The 15,746-nt window shown below is 41.1% G+C and overlaps 1 protein-coding gene across 1 annotated transcript in view; it reads left to right on the top strand.

Moving 5' to 3' along the window:
• SLC12A8 (solute carrier family 12 member 8) overlaps positions 1-15,746 on the top strand; it is a 124,520-nt gene that overhangs the window by 91,476 nt on the left and 17,298 nt on the right. The window contains exons 8-9 of the mRNA XM_012780430.3: positions 200-346; positions 4,980-5,625. Of these exons, the coding sequence (XP_012635884.2) occupies positions 200-346; positions 4,980-5,625 (793 nt within the window). The remainder of the gene's footprint in view (positions 1-199; positions 347-4,979; positions 5,626-15,746) is intronic.

The following is a 15,746-nucleotide window of genomic DNA, read 5'->3' as shown; positions in this document are numbered from 1 at the left end:
CTCTGTGTAGCCCATACAAGATGTGACGGTGGAGTCAACTGAAATAATGGTCTGAGTGGGGTGGGGCTGGGGGTGGGGGAACTACGTCCCAGAGACTGACTCTAGAGAGCTTGGCGCATGGTTAGCCGCTGTGCTGGGGCTGTAGAGAGGAGCGGGAGCAGGTCCTGGGCTTGAATAACAAAGGTGCTCTCTCATGTAGGTGTCCCTGGTGGGCTTCCTGTTCCTTTTGGGCTTGTACATCTCATCCCTGGCCTCCTGCATGGGAGGACTCTACGGAGCCCCCCGGATCCTGCAGTGCATTGCGCAGGAGAAAGTGATCCCTGCACTTGCCTGTCTGGGGCAAGGGGTAAGTGACCCCCCACCCCTGCCCTACGTATTTGTTTATTTATTTATTTATTTGAGAAACACCTTTTGCCACTAACCCAATTGTTGGCCCATAAATTGCTTAAATTTTTTTTGTTTTTTTTTTCTGATTAGAGCCTCTTGTCAAGTTCTCTGGGTTGGAACCAACAAGAATGCAGAGGTCATTTCTTTCAGCCCTGTCCTCTTGTTGGCTTAGACCGGGGCCAACTAGAAGAAGCATTGTCAATGTCATGGCCACCCAGCCCTTGGCACTGGGTTAGCCAACCAGCCATGGTAACATCTTGGACCCTGAGCAGCAAGGAAATGGAGAGCCCCAACCTTTAATAGAAATGAATTTAGGATCCTCCAGGTTTGGCATAGAAGAAAGATTATCTTGGTTAAGAGGGGAGCTGGTCCTTGCAGCTCTAACTCTGTCCTTGAGGCTCCTCTCCCTTTAGAGGGTGCTGTTTGATGATTTCCCACCCCTCTGGCCTCTGGGCTCCTAGTTAACCATGATGAACCAGTCCTTAACTGATACAGCATAGCTTGCTTGAGTCATGGCTGGAATGATCAAAAGAGATATTCCTAAAACCTAGGGGATGACAAAAGAGAAATGAACAGAGAGAACCCCACTTCCCAGTAATGTGGTCTGCAAGCCATGGTTCCTTTTGTCCTACTGGGGTACCACTGGGGCCCTCCCCGACCCCTTTCTGGTTTCTAGCCTCCCTATTGTCTAGGGCACATGTAGTTGCAAATCACGCTTAATTTCTCCCCTTGCCTTCCTCCCCTTCTTATCCTCAGCACGGGCTAGGAGAAGCAGGGACCATCATCTCTGCACCTTCCCTGTGCAGTATGCCTTTTGTTTTATTTTTCTTCTATTCTTTTATTTTTTTATCAGGTAACATGTGCATGGGGTTCAAAGCTAAAAATAATATAAATGTTTGCTCCTGAGTCTTTCTACATTTTTCCACCCCAACCCTACCCTTTCAGTAGCAGTTTTTATTAGTTTTTTAAATGAATTGTTCTCTTTCCCATTTTTATGCAAAAGATAGTGCTCAATATGCATGTTCTATACCTTACTTATTTTCATTTTGTATAGCCTAGAAACCTCTTTTCATTTGAACACAGAGAGAACTTTCTCATTCTTTTTCTGTTGCGTGGATATACCATAATTTATTTAATCAGTTCCCTAGACATCAACACTTGTGTGGCTTCTAGCAAACAATGCTGCAGTGAATAATCTTGTGTGTGTGTGTGTGTGTGTGTGTGTGTGTGTATAAAATTTTGTATATGTGCAGTTAGATATATCTGCTGGATACATTTTCATAAGTGGGATTACTAAATGAAAGGAAACTGTATTTTTAATTTTAATGGATATCGCCAAAACAGCTCCGTGAGATTTGCATCATTTGTACTCCTACCTGCAATGAATGAGCATGCCTGTCTTCCCACATCCATGCCACTCTTAGACTTGAGCCCAAAGATTCTGCTTTGCAAGACTGCCCTGGCCTTCGGGTATATGAAGTTTGTGAGGCCAAGGGGACATGCCCACCAGTATCCCATGCCCTCTCCTCCTAGACCACATCCCAGGTGTGCTGTGTCTTGGAATTCCTTGCCCAGAGGCCCCCAGCCCACTTCCAGGGTCTGCAAGGGCCTCTTCCTTTCCAGGCAGGCTGTAGGGTGAGGGATCAGGTGGAGTGAGAGGCGCCCCATGGCATGGTCTGGGAAGAGAAGGGAGTTGGGTTGTGAGCGGGTGGCTGCACGTGGCCGTCTTTCAGTGAGAAGTCTGAGGAGTACAAGAATTCTAACCTTGAACCTGGGCTTCCTTGTCATCATGAAGGGATATTTGCCAAGGAAGGAGGCTAGAACGCATTTGATTTGACAGGTTGTTAGCTTGTTTATAACCCATTCGCACTCTTACCCAGCGTTGGCAAGGAACCTGTCAAATGTGAATTGTTGCCCAGTGACTATAATCAGCAAGTTATGGTATATTTTAAAATAACTAAAAAAGTAGAATTGGAATGTTCCTAACACAAAGAAATGATCAATGCTTGAGGTGATGGATTCCTGATTTGACTATTACACATTATATGCCTGTATCAAAACATCACGTGTACTCCAAAATATATACAATTATTATGTACCTATAATAATTAAAAATTTAAAAAATGTGAATTGTTGCTAGTATATAATGGGAAATGGCATCTTAGGATACATGTGATTTGTATTACTCTTAGCCACAAATTAAGTTGAACATCTTTTCTTCTATTTAAGAGCTGTTTTTAGTTTTTTTATGTGATTATGAGTTATTTTCTTCTCAATTGCTAGGTGTCCTCTTTTTGTTAGGAAAACTAACTGTGTATATGTATTACAAATATTTTTCCTAGTTTGTCATCTGTCTTTTATTTAACTTTGGGAACTTTTTTCCAAAGGTTCTTTACATAAGATTAAATTTTCTCAGTTCATTTTCTTTTTTAATGGGGGAAGAGAAGAAACTTTAAAAAAATTTTTGGAGATATATTCAATATACAGAAAAAGACATAAAACAAACATGAACAGTTTAAAGGAAAACTGTAAGTGAACACCCTGGTGACCCAGGGACACTGCCGGCCCCTGAAGCGCCCTCCACACGCCCCTCCCTGCTCAGAGAGCCCTTCCCCAGAAGTCCCTAGCCTGATCTCTGCGATTGTGATTTCCTTGCTTTATTTATGGTTTTACTCAAGGGTCTGCAAACTTTTACTGAAAAGCATCAAATAGTGAGTATTTTAGGCATTCCAGGCCATCTGTTCCCTATCACAGCTACTCGGCTCTGCTGTTGCAGCTCAAAAGTCGCCACAGACAACACCTAATACTTTATTTTTGGACACAAATTAGAATTTCATGTAAATTTCATGTGTCCCAAGATTCTTCTTTTGCTTTCTTCACCCAACTGTTTAAAAATGTAAAAACCATTCTTAGCCCAGGCCGGATTTGACCCGGGGCCATAGTTTGCAACCCCTGGCTTACTTCCTGCTTATGTATCTCTACACAAAATAGTTTAATTTTGCCTGTATTTGAATCTTAAATAAATGAAGTTATATGTATATTTTTTTGTGGCATGCTTTTTTCACCCAACATTGTGTGTATGAGATTTATGCCTGTTTTTGCTTGTGGCAGCGGCTTGTTTATTACTTGGGACTATTATGGGTAGCATGATGGACACTGTAGTACTAGCGTCCTGGCACACGTGTGGCGTCCCTCCAGACTGCACGCCCATTGCAGGGACTGCTAAATTGTAAGGATAGTATCTTCGCCTACTGCAAACATCAAAGTCTTTTCCAAAGTGGTTATGCTAATTTATGCTGCTATCAGCAGTGGGTAAGAGTTCCTGTTCCTCTATGTTTTTTGCCAATACTTGATATTATCAGATTTTTAGATTTTTGCGAGTCTAATGGTATCTCACTGCAGTTTTAGGTTACATTTCTCTATCCATACTTTCTCTACAATTTTTCTGTAAACCTAAAACTGCTCTAAAAAAATAAAGTCTATTTTTTAAAAACTCAAAAAAAATTACATTTCTCTAATTACTATTGAGATTGGGCATCTTTTCATGTGTTTAACAGACATTCTTTGGTAAAGTACTTGTTAAATCTTTTACTCATTTTTGTAAATGGCTTGTATTTTTCCGATTATTTTGTGGGAATTCTTTGTATATTCTGGAAACTCTTTGTCAGTTATCTGTGTTGCAATCACAAACCATTCCGTGGTCTGGCTTTGCTTTGCTTTGCTTTCTTTTTTTTTTTTTTTTTTTTTTGGTGTCTCTTGGTGAAGAGAAGTTCACATTTGCCTGTTTTAGCACTTCACAGCCCACCCTTATCAAAATCTTGGCCTGGACCCTATGAGTGTCCAGTGTCTTCAGCTGACCTGAGACCCTTCTTTTAAAGTTTTCTTTAGTTTCTGAGATTTACCTTATTCATGATAGTTTTGTTGTTAGAGTAATTTTACTCTTTGTTTTAAGATTTTTACTCTGAAGTTCTGGGGAAGGTATTTCAGGTCATTAGGGGCTCTGAACCTCAAAGACTCAGGCTGATGATGAGTTTGCCATCTTCGACCTGTGGCTTCCGTGGCTGCTGCTCCCCCGGCCCTCAATGTGGGGACCACACCTGGGGGAACACGTGGGGCGTGTGGGGGCCAGACCGGGCAGTGGCTCATGTGCTGCTCTTACACTGCGGACGGCTAGCAGCGCAGGAGGTGAGGGCGGCGGTTGGCTTCCGCCTCTATCCTGGGGTGAAGCTGGCAGTGTTTGCTGATGGAGGGAGAGAATGAGAAGAGGCGTCAAGACTTCCCTGCTTGGCTGACCAGCTGGAAGGATGGCACTGCCATTTTCCGAGATGGAGTAGTCATGAATACTAATACAACTAATACCTGTGGTACTTTAGGAGCCTACTGTATATTGGTACTGTGTTAAGCATTTTACATGCATTAGCATGATCTTGCAATAATCCCATGAGCTGGATATTATTAACTCAAGTTTATAGGTGAACAGATACATGGGGAGAAGCGTCTGAGCCATTATGAGTTGTGTTTCTAATATAACTTCTGAAATTTCTGAAACTTTCTATCTGAAATTTCATAGTCCTGCATTTTTGTTTCTGCAGAAAGGGCCAAATAAAACACCTGTAGCCGCCATCTGCTTGACCAGCTTGGTGACCATGGCCTTTGTCCTTGTGGGTCAGGTGAATGTTCTGGCCCCCATCGTCACCATCAACTTCATGCTGACGTACGTCGCGGTGGACTACTCTTACTTCTCCCTGTCCATGGGTCCCTGCAGCCTCCCCCAGGTGCCCGAGCCAGTGCTCAGGGAGGACCCAGAAGCTCTCCACTGCTCCGAGCACCTGCTCTTGGAGAAAGCTCCCAGCTATGGCTCTGAGGGCCCTGCCCAAAGCGTCTCTGAGGGCACGCTGCTAGAATTCACCAAGGACATGGACCAGCTCCTCCAGCTGACCAGGAGGCTCGAGAGTGGCCAGCCCAGGCAAGGAGAGGGTAGCAGGGTCCCAGAGAGTCAGAAGAGGAAACACAAGAAGGCCACCAAGCAAGCCCTACAAGACAGCTTCCTCTTGGACCTCAAGTCCCCTGCTTCCTTCCCCACTGAGGGCTCTGACAGGTTGCCCACTGCTTCCTGGGAGGAGCAGGAGTCCTGCTGGAACAAGCAGCCTTCCAGGACTGAAGGGACTCAACCTCAGGGCACATATGGAGAACAAGTTGTCTCTGAGTTGTGTAACCAGACAGGGCCGAGTGGAGAAGGTGAGTGCCTTGAAATCACACTGGGGGCTCCTCTTTGGGGGTGATCCATGGTTGTCTCACCTACCCAGTTGACACAACTCAGTTGTGGCTAGGTTTAAAATCCTTATTAATTTTGTTTGATATTTATTTTAAAATATTATATTCAGGATGCAGCTGAGTTATTCATAATTCTACTCTCTTAAATGTAATTAATTTTAAACAGAAATTGGGCCGCTATGCTATGCTACCCTGGATATCTATATAGACAGATGTGGGCAAAGAAGAAGAGACAAGAGACGTAGGAGATGTCTAAAAACAAATGCTGTGTGTTTTTTCATAGATCTGTTTTTCTTTCTTTACCTCGCTAAATTGATGGGAGGTTTTTAATGGTAAGAGCATAATTAAAAATTTTAAAACTATTTTATTTTAATCGAAGTGATAAGTGTACAGTTTAATAAGCCAAATGGTATTAAAAGTGCCATCATCAGAAACAGTAGCTCCTATTCTTCCAGACCACCCCTTTTACCTGTCTCCATCCCCAGTCCCCACTCCCGGAAAATCCTACTTTCAACCAAAAAGTTGTTTCTTCTGTTAACCTTTCTGTTACTAAATATTTGTACTGCTACGTCTTGATATGTGAATTGTAGATATCATCTTTTGACTTCTGTTATGGTAAATGAGGATTTAACTCTTTTATGCCACTCTGACTTCTTATTCCCCTAGTGCAGTTAAACCACAGTTTCCGATTAAATTAAGAGCTAGCATTCATATTGTCATGACTAAGTAAATACTGCTTAATTCTGAGCCATATATTACACTATGATTGCATTTCATTTTTTGCCCAGCTTTTGCTGTTTCCTGGAGTTAATAATTGCCTCTATTTTTTTTTTTTTTTTTTTTTTTTTTTTTGTTGTTTGCCTCTATTTTTTATTTGCTTGGTTTTCTGTCATTATTTTTCTCTAAACGCTCTGGCAGATTTGTGAAATGCCTTTCAATGTTATTTTCTAAATGGTCCAAATTCTTCAGAAATCTATCATATTCATTTTCCCCCTCTGTCCTATGGCTTCCATCCTCCTATTCCATTCCAGACTGTTCTCTGGGCCTACTATGACACTGTTGTCTTAGAATCCCTCTCTACTACACTTCCATGTCACATCCAGAGAACAAGAGAGTTCTTGGATACAATATTGTAGAAGACTTTTGTCTTTTTTTTGTTATTGTTGTTGCCTGCCGGCATTGAATGGCCTCCTTATATTAGTATTTGAAGAATTTCCAATGTTATGAATCTTGGTGAGAGGCAAGGCAAGCCTTCCACACTCAAAGCTGAAAATGCCACATACTCAGTTTTCTGGCCTCTCCTGCAGCCAGAGTTCAGGCACAATACCAGGGTGGGGAACCTGTGGCCTGCTAGATCCTTAAGTTTGATCTTTTGACTGAATCCAAATTTTACAGAGCAAATCCTTTTATTTTTATTAATACATTTTTGTTCATCTTATATATTTTTATTTTATTTTTTAAATGAATGTATTTAAAATACCAAAGGATAAAATAAGTTTCAACAAAATAATCCTCCCGGATTGACCGGCACTATTTAGCCATAGGGCTAAATTGATGGCTGCTATGCTCATGATTTAGTTTTAACATTCCCTGCCTGACTGGTGCCACTATTGCACAAGGCTGGTTGGCAAGAGTCTGTGGGGGTCGATTATGCCAGTCTGTTATCAGTTTTTGACAACAGTGCACTGTGTTTCTGTTGGAAGTGGAATTTGTGAACAGTTGCACAGCTTGACAGTATTTTTTAATTCTGTCTGCCTAAGAGCCCATCATGTCAAAGGAGTCCAAGAGAACAATGAAGGATGAAAACAGATTTTTTAATGAGGAGTAGGAATTGTAATATTATCTTGTTTCTGCTAAAGATAATATGATTTGCTTGCTTTGTGATACTGCAATATCAACATTAAAGAAATTCAATGCTCGTCAGCATTATAACACTCATCAGGACAACAAATATTTTAAATGAGAGAGAGAGGCACAAAAGTTTGTGTTGTAGAAATTAAAAGATGAAAAGTGAAAGCAAAGACAATTCTTTTAAGCAGCAGTAAGACCTGGAAATAATGCCACTGAAGCAACTTATAAAGTAGCTTATATACTCGGGGTAGAGGGAGAGGGAAGGGAAGCCATCCGGTTATGTAGAAATTGTGAAAGAATGCATTGTCGAAGTGGTAGAATGCTTAGACCCTGATAATGTTTCAAAGTACAAACGACTGCCTCTTTCAAGAAGAATCATAACTGATCCGCAGCATGAACTAGCCTTCAACTTAACAGAACAACTTCATGCAGTACTTCGCTTCAAAAGGAAACTATATACTGTTCAATCACTTTGATGAATCAACCGATACTACTGATTTGGCACAGAGTTAATACTTCATTTAGGTCACAACAGAAGATTTTCTTTGCTATGAAGAGTTATTCACTTTGGGCACTCTTGAGAATAGCACGGGAAATAGATATTTTCAACAACATTCAAGATAAATGTCATGAAGTTGGACTGAATTTGGTAAATTTAGTGAATGTATGTACAGGCAGTGCACCTTCCATGACAGGAAAACATGAAGGGTTTGTTGTACAGATAAAAAAGTATTAACAGACCCAGATTCTCTCATTTCTTTTCATTGTATCTTGCATCAGCAAAATCTCTGTGCTAAAGCTACTATTTTAAGTGACACTTTGCAACAAGTTATAAATATTGTTAACTATATTCATGCAAATGCAAGGTGGCATCATCAGTTTTGTAACACTCCAAAGTTGAAAAATGAGGTATTCAGTGTGGATTTGCCATATAATTCTAAAGTGCATAGGTGTTAGCCAAAATTTTATCTCTGTGAGAACAGATAGTTACATTTTATGAAGAACAGAATCACCAGTCAGTGTGAATTATTGAAAGAAGATTTCTATAGGAATGCAGCCTTTCTGTGTGATATAATGTCAAATCAAAACAACTTGAATATTTCTTTACAAGGTAAAACTGAGTCTATATATGATATGTGGCAAAAAATCCAAGCATTTTGAAAAAAGCTATCTTTTCTCAAAACACTTCTTTAAAAGGAAATTTCAGATGAATATTTTCCCCAGTAAGCAAAGGTCATTGATGAGCAGGACAATATATGTGAATCGTTTGAAGAATACACAGCTGTTATAGACCTATCAATTGGAGAATACAATGAATGGTTCACTGACTTTGAGAATCATGACATCATACTCATTAGAATTTCAGCCTCACCTAGTTGATATCACCAAGGCACCTAAAGGCACACAGATGGAATTGATTGAGCTCTCTGTAGATGACATTTTAAAGTCATTGTTTGATGCTAAGAAAGATCCAATTGAAATATGGAAAAATGCAATAGAATACCCATGCCTTTGGCAACATGCCTGAAAAATGCTTTCTTGCTTTTCAACCATGTATTGCTACAAATCTACATTTTCCCACTTAACCCTAATCAAGATGCCCTTAAGGTCACAAATGACGGATACCCATCTAGAGGATCAACTGAAACTGTGGACCTCCAAGCTGCAACCAAATAATCAAATGCTTCCCAACAAAGAGCAGACACAGCAAGGTCATTAAAAGGTTAGTTAACATTAAACTTAACAAATAGTTTTCATTTTTTAAAATTATTAAGTACATAGTAGTTAGATTTTTACAAAATAATGTGCATTTTTAAGTATATCTAATTGAAGTTTCTTGAATGTAGCGTTAGTTGATTACAGCTAAATTAATGCAGCCTTCCAGCATGAAAAGGTTCCCCACCCCTGCTCAGTGCCAAGGCTCTGCTAGTCAGATGGGCCGACCTCATATTTGGAATTGGGAACTGGAAATCTGAAGAAATTGAGGAACTTTCTGGAAGCATGATGATAGCTGCGGGATGACTGCATTGCTGGCTCCCGTGTCCAGATTCTCATGTCCTTTGGTCCTGGTATTTTTGTTGTTGTTAACCTCAGCTGTGGAGGGTTGAGAAAATCATACAGCTCAGTTCATGGCATATTATCATCATTTGTTCAAAAGACACTTATGTTTATTTACTCTATTGATTTCTTAATACCTTTGGTTTCCCAAGAACAGGACTTGGAATCTTTGGGGATCTCTCTTCCCATCATCCATCATGTTGATATTGTTTATATTTTTCTTTTCTTTATTCCTAGCTTTTAAATTTTTTTTTTTTTTTTTTTTGAGACAGAGTCTCGCTTTGTTGCCCAGGCTAGAGTGAGTGCCGTGGCGTCAGCCTAGCTCACAGCAACCTCAAACTCCTGGGCTCAAGCGATCCTCCTGCCTCAGCCTCCCGAGTAGCTGGGACTACAGGCATGTGCCACCATGCTCAGCTAATTTTTTCTATATATATTAGTTGGCCAATTAATTTTTTTCTATTTTTAGTAGAGATGGGTCTCGCTCTTGCTCAGGCTGGTTTCAAACTCCTGACCTTGAGCGATCCTCCCGATTTGGCCTCCCAGAGTGCTAGGATTACAGGCGTGAGCCACCGCGTGGCCTTTAAAATTTTTTAGACAATAACTTTTCCAACTTTTTCAGCTTTCTTTTATATTTATTTACCCAAATTTGCTTTTTTTTTTTTTTGGCGGAGTGGGGGTTACACAAGTAACATGCGGATCATCTACCCTGTCCCCATCCCAGGACACGGACACACACAGACACAGCCAGCTCCAGTCAGCCTCCACCACAGCAGGCAGTTTTCATGTGTTTTTTGTTGTTGTTGTTATTGTTCTTGTTATTCACAACATTTATGCTTTTTCTTTGATAATTCCCTGCCACCTCCACCGCCTCCACCCCCACTCCATTATCTCTGTTTCGCTGTCTTGTGTTATATCTTCTTAAATGGTTCCCTAATTTTCTTTTCTTTTCTCTCTCCTATTGTTCATTCATTTGGTGGGTTTTTTTGTTGCTGTTATTGTTCCTTGCTGATATATTTCATGGGCTTCATCTCCCAACTCTTCTAATGATCTTTTAAAAATGTTGGTTGTGTATCCGTCGTGATTAGGTTCGATTGTGAATAACAAAATTATAAAATAATAGTGGCTTAGTCCAGCGCATACAGAAGGAGCCAGGGTGGGCAGTCGAGGGCTGCTGTGGCAACTCCATGGTCCCAAGTGCCTCCATACTCCTTCTGTCATTTTCTCTACTGTCCTTACCGTATTGTTCCCTGATCCAAGATGCGGCTGCAGGAGGCTTGCCATCACATTCATATTCCAGGCAGCAGAAGAAAGAGAGGGAAGAAAGGCAAAAGGGTGAACCTCTAAAATGAGTCATTTGGGGGAACCTTCCCCAAAGTCCCATTTTGTATTTTTCCTATTTCATTGCCTGGAATTTAGTCACACAATTACAACCAGCTACAAGGGAGGCTGGGAAATGTTATTTTTAAAAGCTGGTCATGTTGCTACTTCAGAAGAAAATTATGGTTGTTGTTGTTTCTTTTTTTCTTTTAAGAAAGAAGACGAGCTAGGGTAGCAACTATCAGTTTAAGCCACAATTATCCAAATTTCCAAGAGCTCTTGGTTATAATCTGATGTGTCCTTGTCTTTTTTTTTTCTTAATTTGAACCTCGTTCATTTGTGTTTTATGGGTACAATGGCTTGTTGCATCTCTCTGATACTGTTAATAGTACTTATCCTCCCGCTTGAAAGTCTTTTTCTGCTCCTTTCATTGTTCCTGTTTTCTTCAGAATCATTTTTCTCCCTTTTTTCTTGGAGGCTTTTACTAAAATATCTGTTGATCTTTTTATTTCTTTTCATACTTCAAAGTGAAGTACTAAAAAGCTGTTTGGAAGGCCTGTGCACGTGGGCAGGGCTTGTTGACGGGCGCCTCACTGTAGGATGGTTAGGGGTGAGCTAGCCTTTTCCCTGGAGGACCCCAAGTAGCAATGTCTACAGGTTCTTCTTTGGGGCTCTTCAATTCCTCTAGAGAAGAGTCCTTTAATCCCATGCACAGATGGCCGCTTGCATTCTGGAAGCAGGGTGAAATAAGAGATTTGGGGGTCCCACTGTCTAAGATACAGATGTTCATTTAATTCCCTGGCTTTGAGTTCCAACTTCTCTCCCCTTTGCTGTGCCTGGTGAGCCAGGTCTAGGCACTCTCCGTTTGGTTTCCTCAGAGGAAAGCCCCCTTGTGGACGGGATTGGGCAAGAGAAAGGGTTGTTACCTGGCTGCATGGGCACAGGAAAGGATCTTGGTATACAATCAATATAGACGACTTGCCACCAAGTCCCTGTACCTCATCACTGCATGGGACGCGGTGCTTCTCAGGCCTCCTCCTCGCTGAGGTCTTCCAGGATGAATTGGGCTGCCCCTTGTGGGCCCCTCTCTGTGGGTCCCACAGTTCCTCCTTCTCTGCTCTGCTCAGTCTGTCACCACCGCCCCCTTTCCATCTCCTAAGACATGTTTTATTTTTCCTCTCTCATTCTCTGTGTTCATGGCTTTATGCCTATTTGATTCCTTTTCTGTCTTCGTAGTGGATCTTCAGGGTCTTGTGGTCAGCCTGCGATGTTTAATCAATGACGGGTTACTACCCAGTTGCCCAGTCTTAGAAATGTCATAGCTGTTATTGAGCATCCCCCCCGTTCTCCTGTTGCCTTCACCTTGGTGCAGACCCTCAGCATCTTGTACCTGGACTCTTGCTTAGTCTCCAGACTCGTCAGTCTCCTGCCTAGAGACTCTCCCCATCCCATTTCTCCTGCACACTGCCCTCTGAATGGTCTCTCTGAAATGAAACTCTCGTCATGTCTCTCTCACTTAGAAACCTTGCTAGAATCTAATCCCTTCCATCTGAAGTCCCAGGTCTGTGTGATATGCACGGTTCTTCATGACCCTGCCCTAACTCACCTTCCCAGCCACTTTTCTCGTGACAACCCATGCTCTGTACGTTCCAGCTCTGCCCAAACTGGTGTCCTAAACACATCACGTTCTTTCTTCCCACCTGCTTTCATATATCCTGTTCTGCCTCTTTGAATTGCAACCCCTGCCTTCTCCATCTGGAAAACTCCAGCTTACTTAAAATCCATCTGACTTTTAAGACCTACTTGCACCCCTGCTGAGAAGGATTCCCTGATTTCCTCCACTGCACAACCAGAACATTGGATTCATACTAGAAATATAAACTATTATCCCATGTTTATATCACATTTGTTTACGCATTTGTCTTCAAGCCTATTTGTCTCTCTTAAGGAAAATAAGTATTAGTTTCATTCCTTTGCCACAAGACTGTGAGCTTCCTTGAGTCACAAACCACGCCTTTTCACCTTGGTATTTATCAAACCCTCCCACACAGCACACAGAATGTAGCAAACTCTTAGTAAAGCCTAGTTAAATTGATGAGCAATTGAACACATAATGGCTAAGAAACTGAAACATTGATCAGCTTTTAATCTATTCACTAGAATAGAAAGAGTTAAACTATTATAAGAACCTAATATTTGACAAACCAGATGCCATAAAATAGTAAGAATCAAATCACAATTGAATAAATATTCTTGAGAATAAATGGGTTTAAAAATTAACTCGGGGCTATATTTTATACCTTATATACACACAAATTCCTTATTCATAACAGCTGTGCAAGAGAGATATTTCTGACAATTGTAGACATCATCAAAGTCAAAAAGGATCTGATTAAATAGAAATAAAAAACATTTGCACAACACAGTGTCACAGAAGGAAACAATTATTCTGACAAACACAACTGATAAAAGCATACCTTCCAAAGCATATTATTTTTAAAAACAGGAAGGTCAAAATCCAGATTTTACTAAAAAGAGGTCAAGAGAGATGGTTATGCAGTTTACATTTGAAAAATCAATGCCCAGACTCATTCATGTCCATTCCACAAAAAAGCTTTTATTGTTAAGTGTTAAATATTGTTAGTAGCTAAAAAGCCAGCATTTATTCAGCCTGTCCTATGTGCTTGGCACTGAACTAAGCATTTAATATGGATTGTTTCATCGAAGCCCAGAGTTAGGCATTGTTATCGTCTTTTTACAGATGATAAAACTGAGGCTTAGAGAACTTGGACGCTTGTTCAGGATGTGAGACAGTCAGAATTTCAACCCAGGTCTATCTGACTTTAGAACCCGTGCCCGTAACCACTACACAAAGTGTATGCTGCTTGCTATGAATGTCTGTTTTGAACTAGGCCATGGTATTGGTTAAATGAACACAAATTACACAACCTTTAAGATATCATTGCATATCTATTAAGCTATAAGAATTTAAATAGAAAATAGTAGATCTGTGATAACTAGGTATATGTGCACACCGCTGGAGGCAACATCAGTTGATTAATTCCTCTTGGACCTGTCGATTAAGGTTTTTCATCAGATTTGGGAAGTCTTTGGCCATTATTTCTTCAAATAATTTTTCTGCCCTTTCTTTTTCTCCTATCCCTCTGGGACTCCCATTACACATTTGTTGGTGCACTTGACATTGTCCCACACATCTCTGAGGCTTTCTTCCTTTGTCTTCCACCTTTCCCCCTCTGCTCTTCACTTTGGATAATTCATATCTTCAAGTTCACTGATTCCTTCTTCTGCCATCTCAGATCTGCTATTGAGCCCATCTAGTAAATTTTTAATTTATTTTTTTGTGCCTTTTCATTGTAGAATTTTCATGTTTTTATAGTTTATATTTCTCTGTTGACAATTACTGATTTTTAACATCATTGCCGTCCTATTTTCCTTAAGTAATTGAGGTTATAGTTTTCTTTAATTCTTTGAACATGTTTATAATAGCTGCTTTGAAGTCTTTGCTTACTAAATCCAACATCTGGGCCTACTCAATCAGTTTCCTCTGATGGATTTTTTTCCCCCTGAGCATGGGTCATAGTTTCCTATTTCTTTGCATATCTTGTAATTTTTGCTTGACAACTGGGCAATGTCACATGATCTATCATAGCAACTCTGGATTTTGATGTATATTTCTGAGTTTTCATTTGTTTGCTGTAGTAATATTTCCTGGATCTGAACTGTGGAATCTGTCTTTCCTGTGGCTGCTGAGGTCTTTAGTCAGTTTTTTATTCTTATTTTTATTTTTTTTAGCTTGGCTTCCTGGGAGGTTGCCCTATATCTGCACAGCACATACGGCTTCTGCTCTCTGCCCATGGATCTGTGCGAAGATCCTGGGACTCACAGTCAAGGTTGCAGCCCATTAGTTTCCAGTCTCCCCTGGCTTTACTTTTTGCCATGCTCTCTCAGGTTGCTCCAGGTGTAGGCATAGTTTTCCAGTCATCTAGGGAAATGTGGCGAAGTTATCTAGTCCTTCTACGGCTCCCTCATTTTCAAGATCTCCTCCATTAACTTCCTGTTGGTCTACTACTCGCTCTACCTGGGTGTGCACCCTCAGTCTAGCAAAGCTGAGGATTTTCCCTGTTCATTTTTCTTTTCTTTTCTTTTCTTTTTTTTGAAACAGAGTCTCACTCTGTTGCCCTGGGTAGAGTGCCATGGTGTCAGCCTAGCTCACAGCAACCTCAAACTCCTGGGCTCAGGTGATCCTCCTGCCTCAGCCTCCCAAGTAACTGGGACTACGGGCATGCGCCACCATGCCCGGCTAATTTTTTTTTAATATATTTTAGTTGGCCAATTAATTTCTTTGTATTTATAGTAGAGACGGGGTCTTGCTCTTGACCGGGCTGGTTTCAAACTCCTGACCTTGAGCCATCTGCCCGCCTTGGCCTCCCAGAGTGCTAGGATTACAAGCGTGAGCCACCACACCCGACCTCCCAGTTCATTTTTCTATTGTGCTCTCCATATTTAGCTTATAAAGCCACAGGCTTTTCCCCCAGCTTCAAATCAAGTTTACCTACCTCTCGCCCAACAGCAAAACTGCTGGTTTCTGACGGGCTCCACACTGCTGAGGACTGGGGCAGGGCTGGGAGCAGCCCAGCTAGAAGACCATGACTCTTGCTGTCTCAGCTCTAGCAGTTTTTGAAAAATAAATGCTTCTCAATGTGTTGTCTCCATTTGGTAAATTTCTGGAGCCCTGAAGTGGCTGTTTTTGACTAGTTTGTCTAGTTTTATGCATATTGTTTTGTGAAGAAGATACACTGACCTATTCATATTGCCAAAGCTGGAAAGCCCTCTGGTTC

Source organism: Microcebus murinus, chromosome 1 (genome assembly GCF_040939455.1).
Source record: "Microcebus murinus isolate Inina chromosome 1, M.murinus_Inina_mat1.0, whole genome shotgun sequence".
Taxonomy (NCBI): Eukaryota; Metazoa; Chordata; class Mammalia; order Primates; family Cheirogaleidae; genus Microcebus; species Microcebus murinus.
This window is presented reverse-complemented; position numbering and strand designations above follow the sequence as displayed.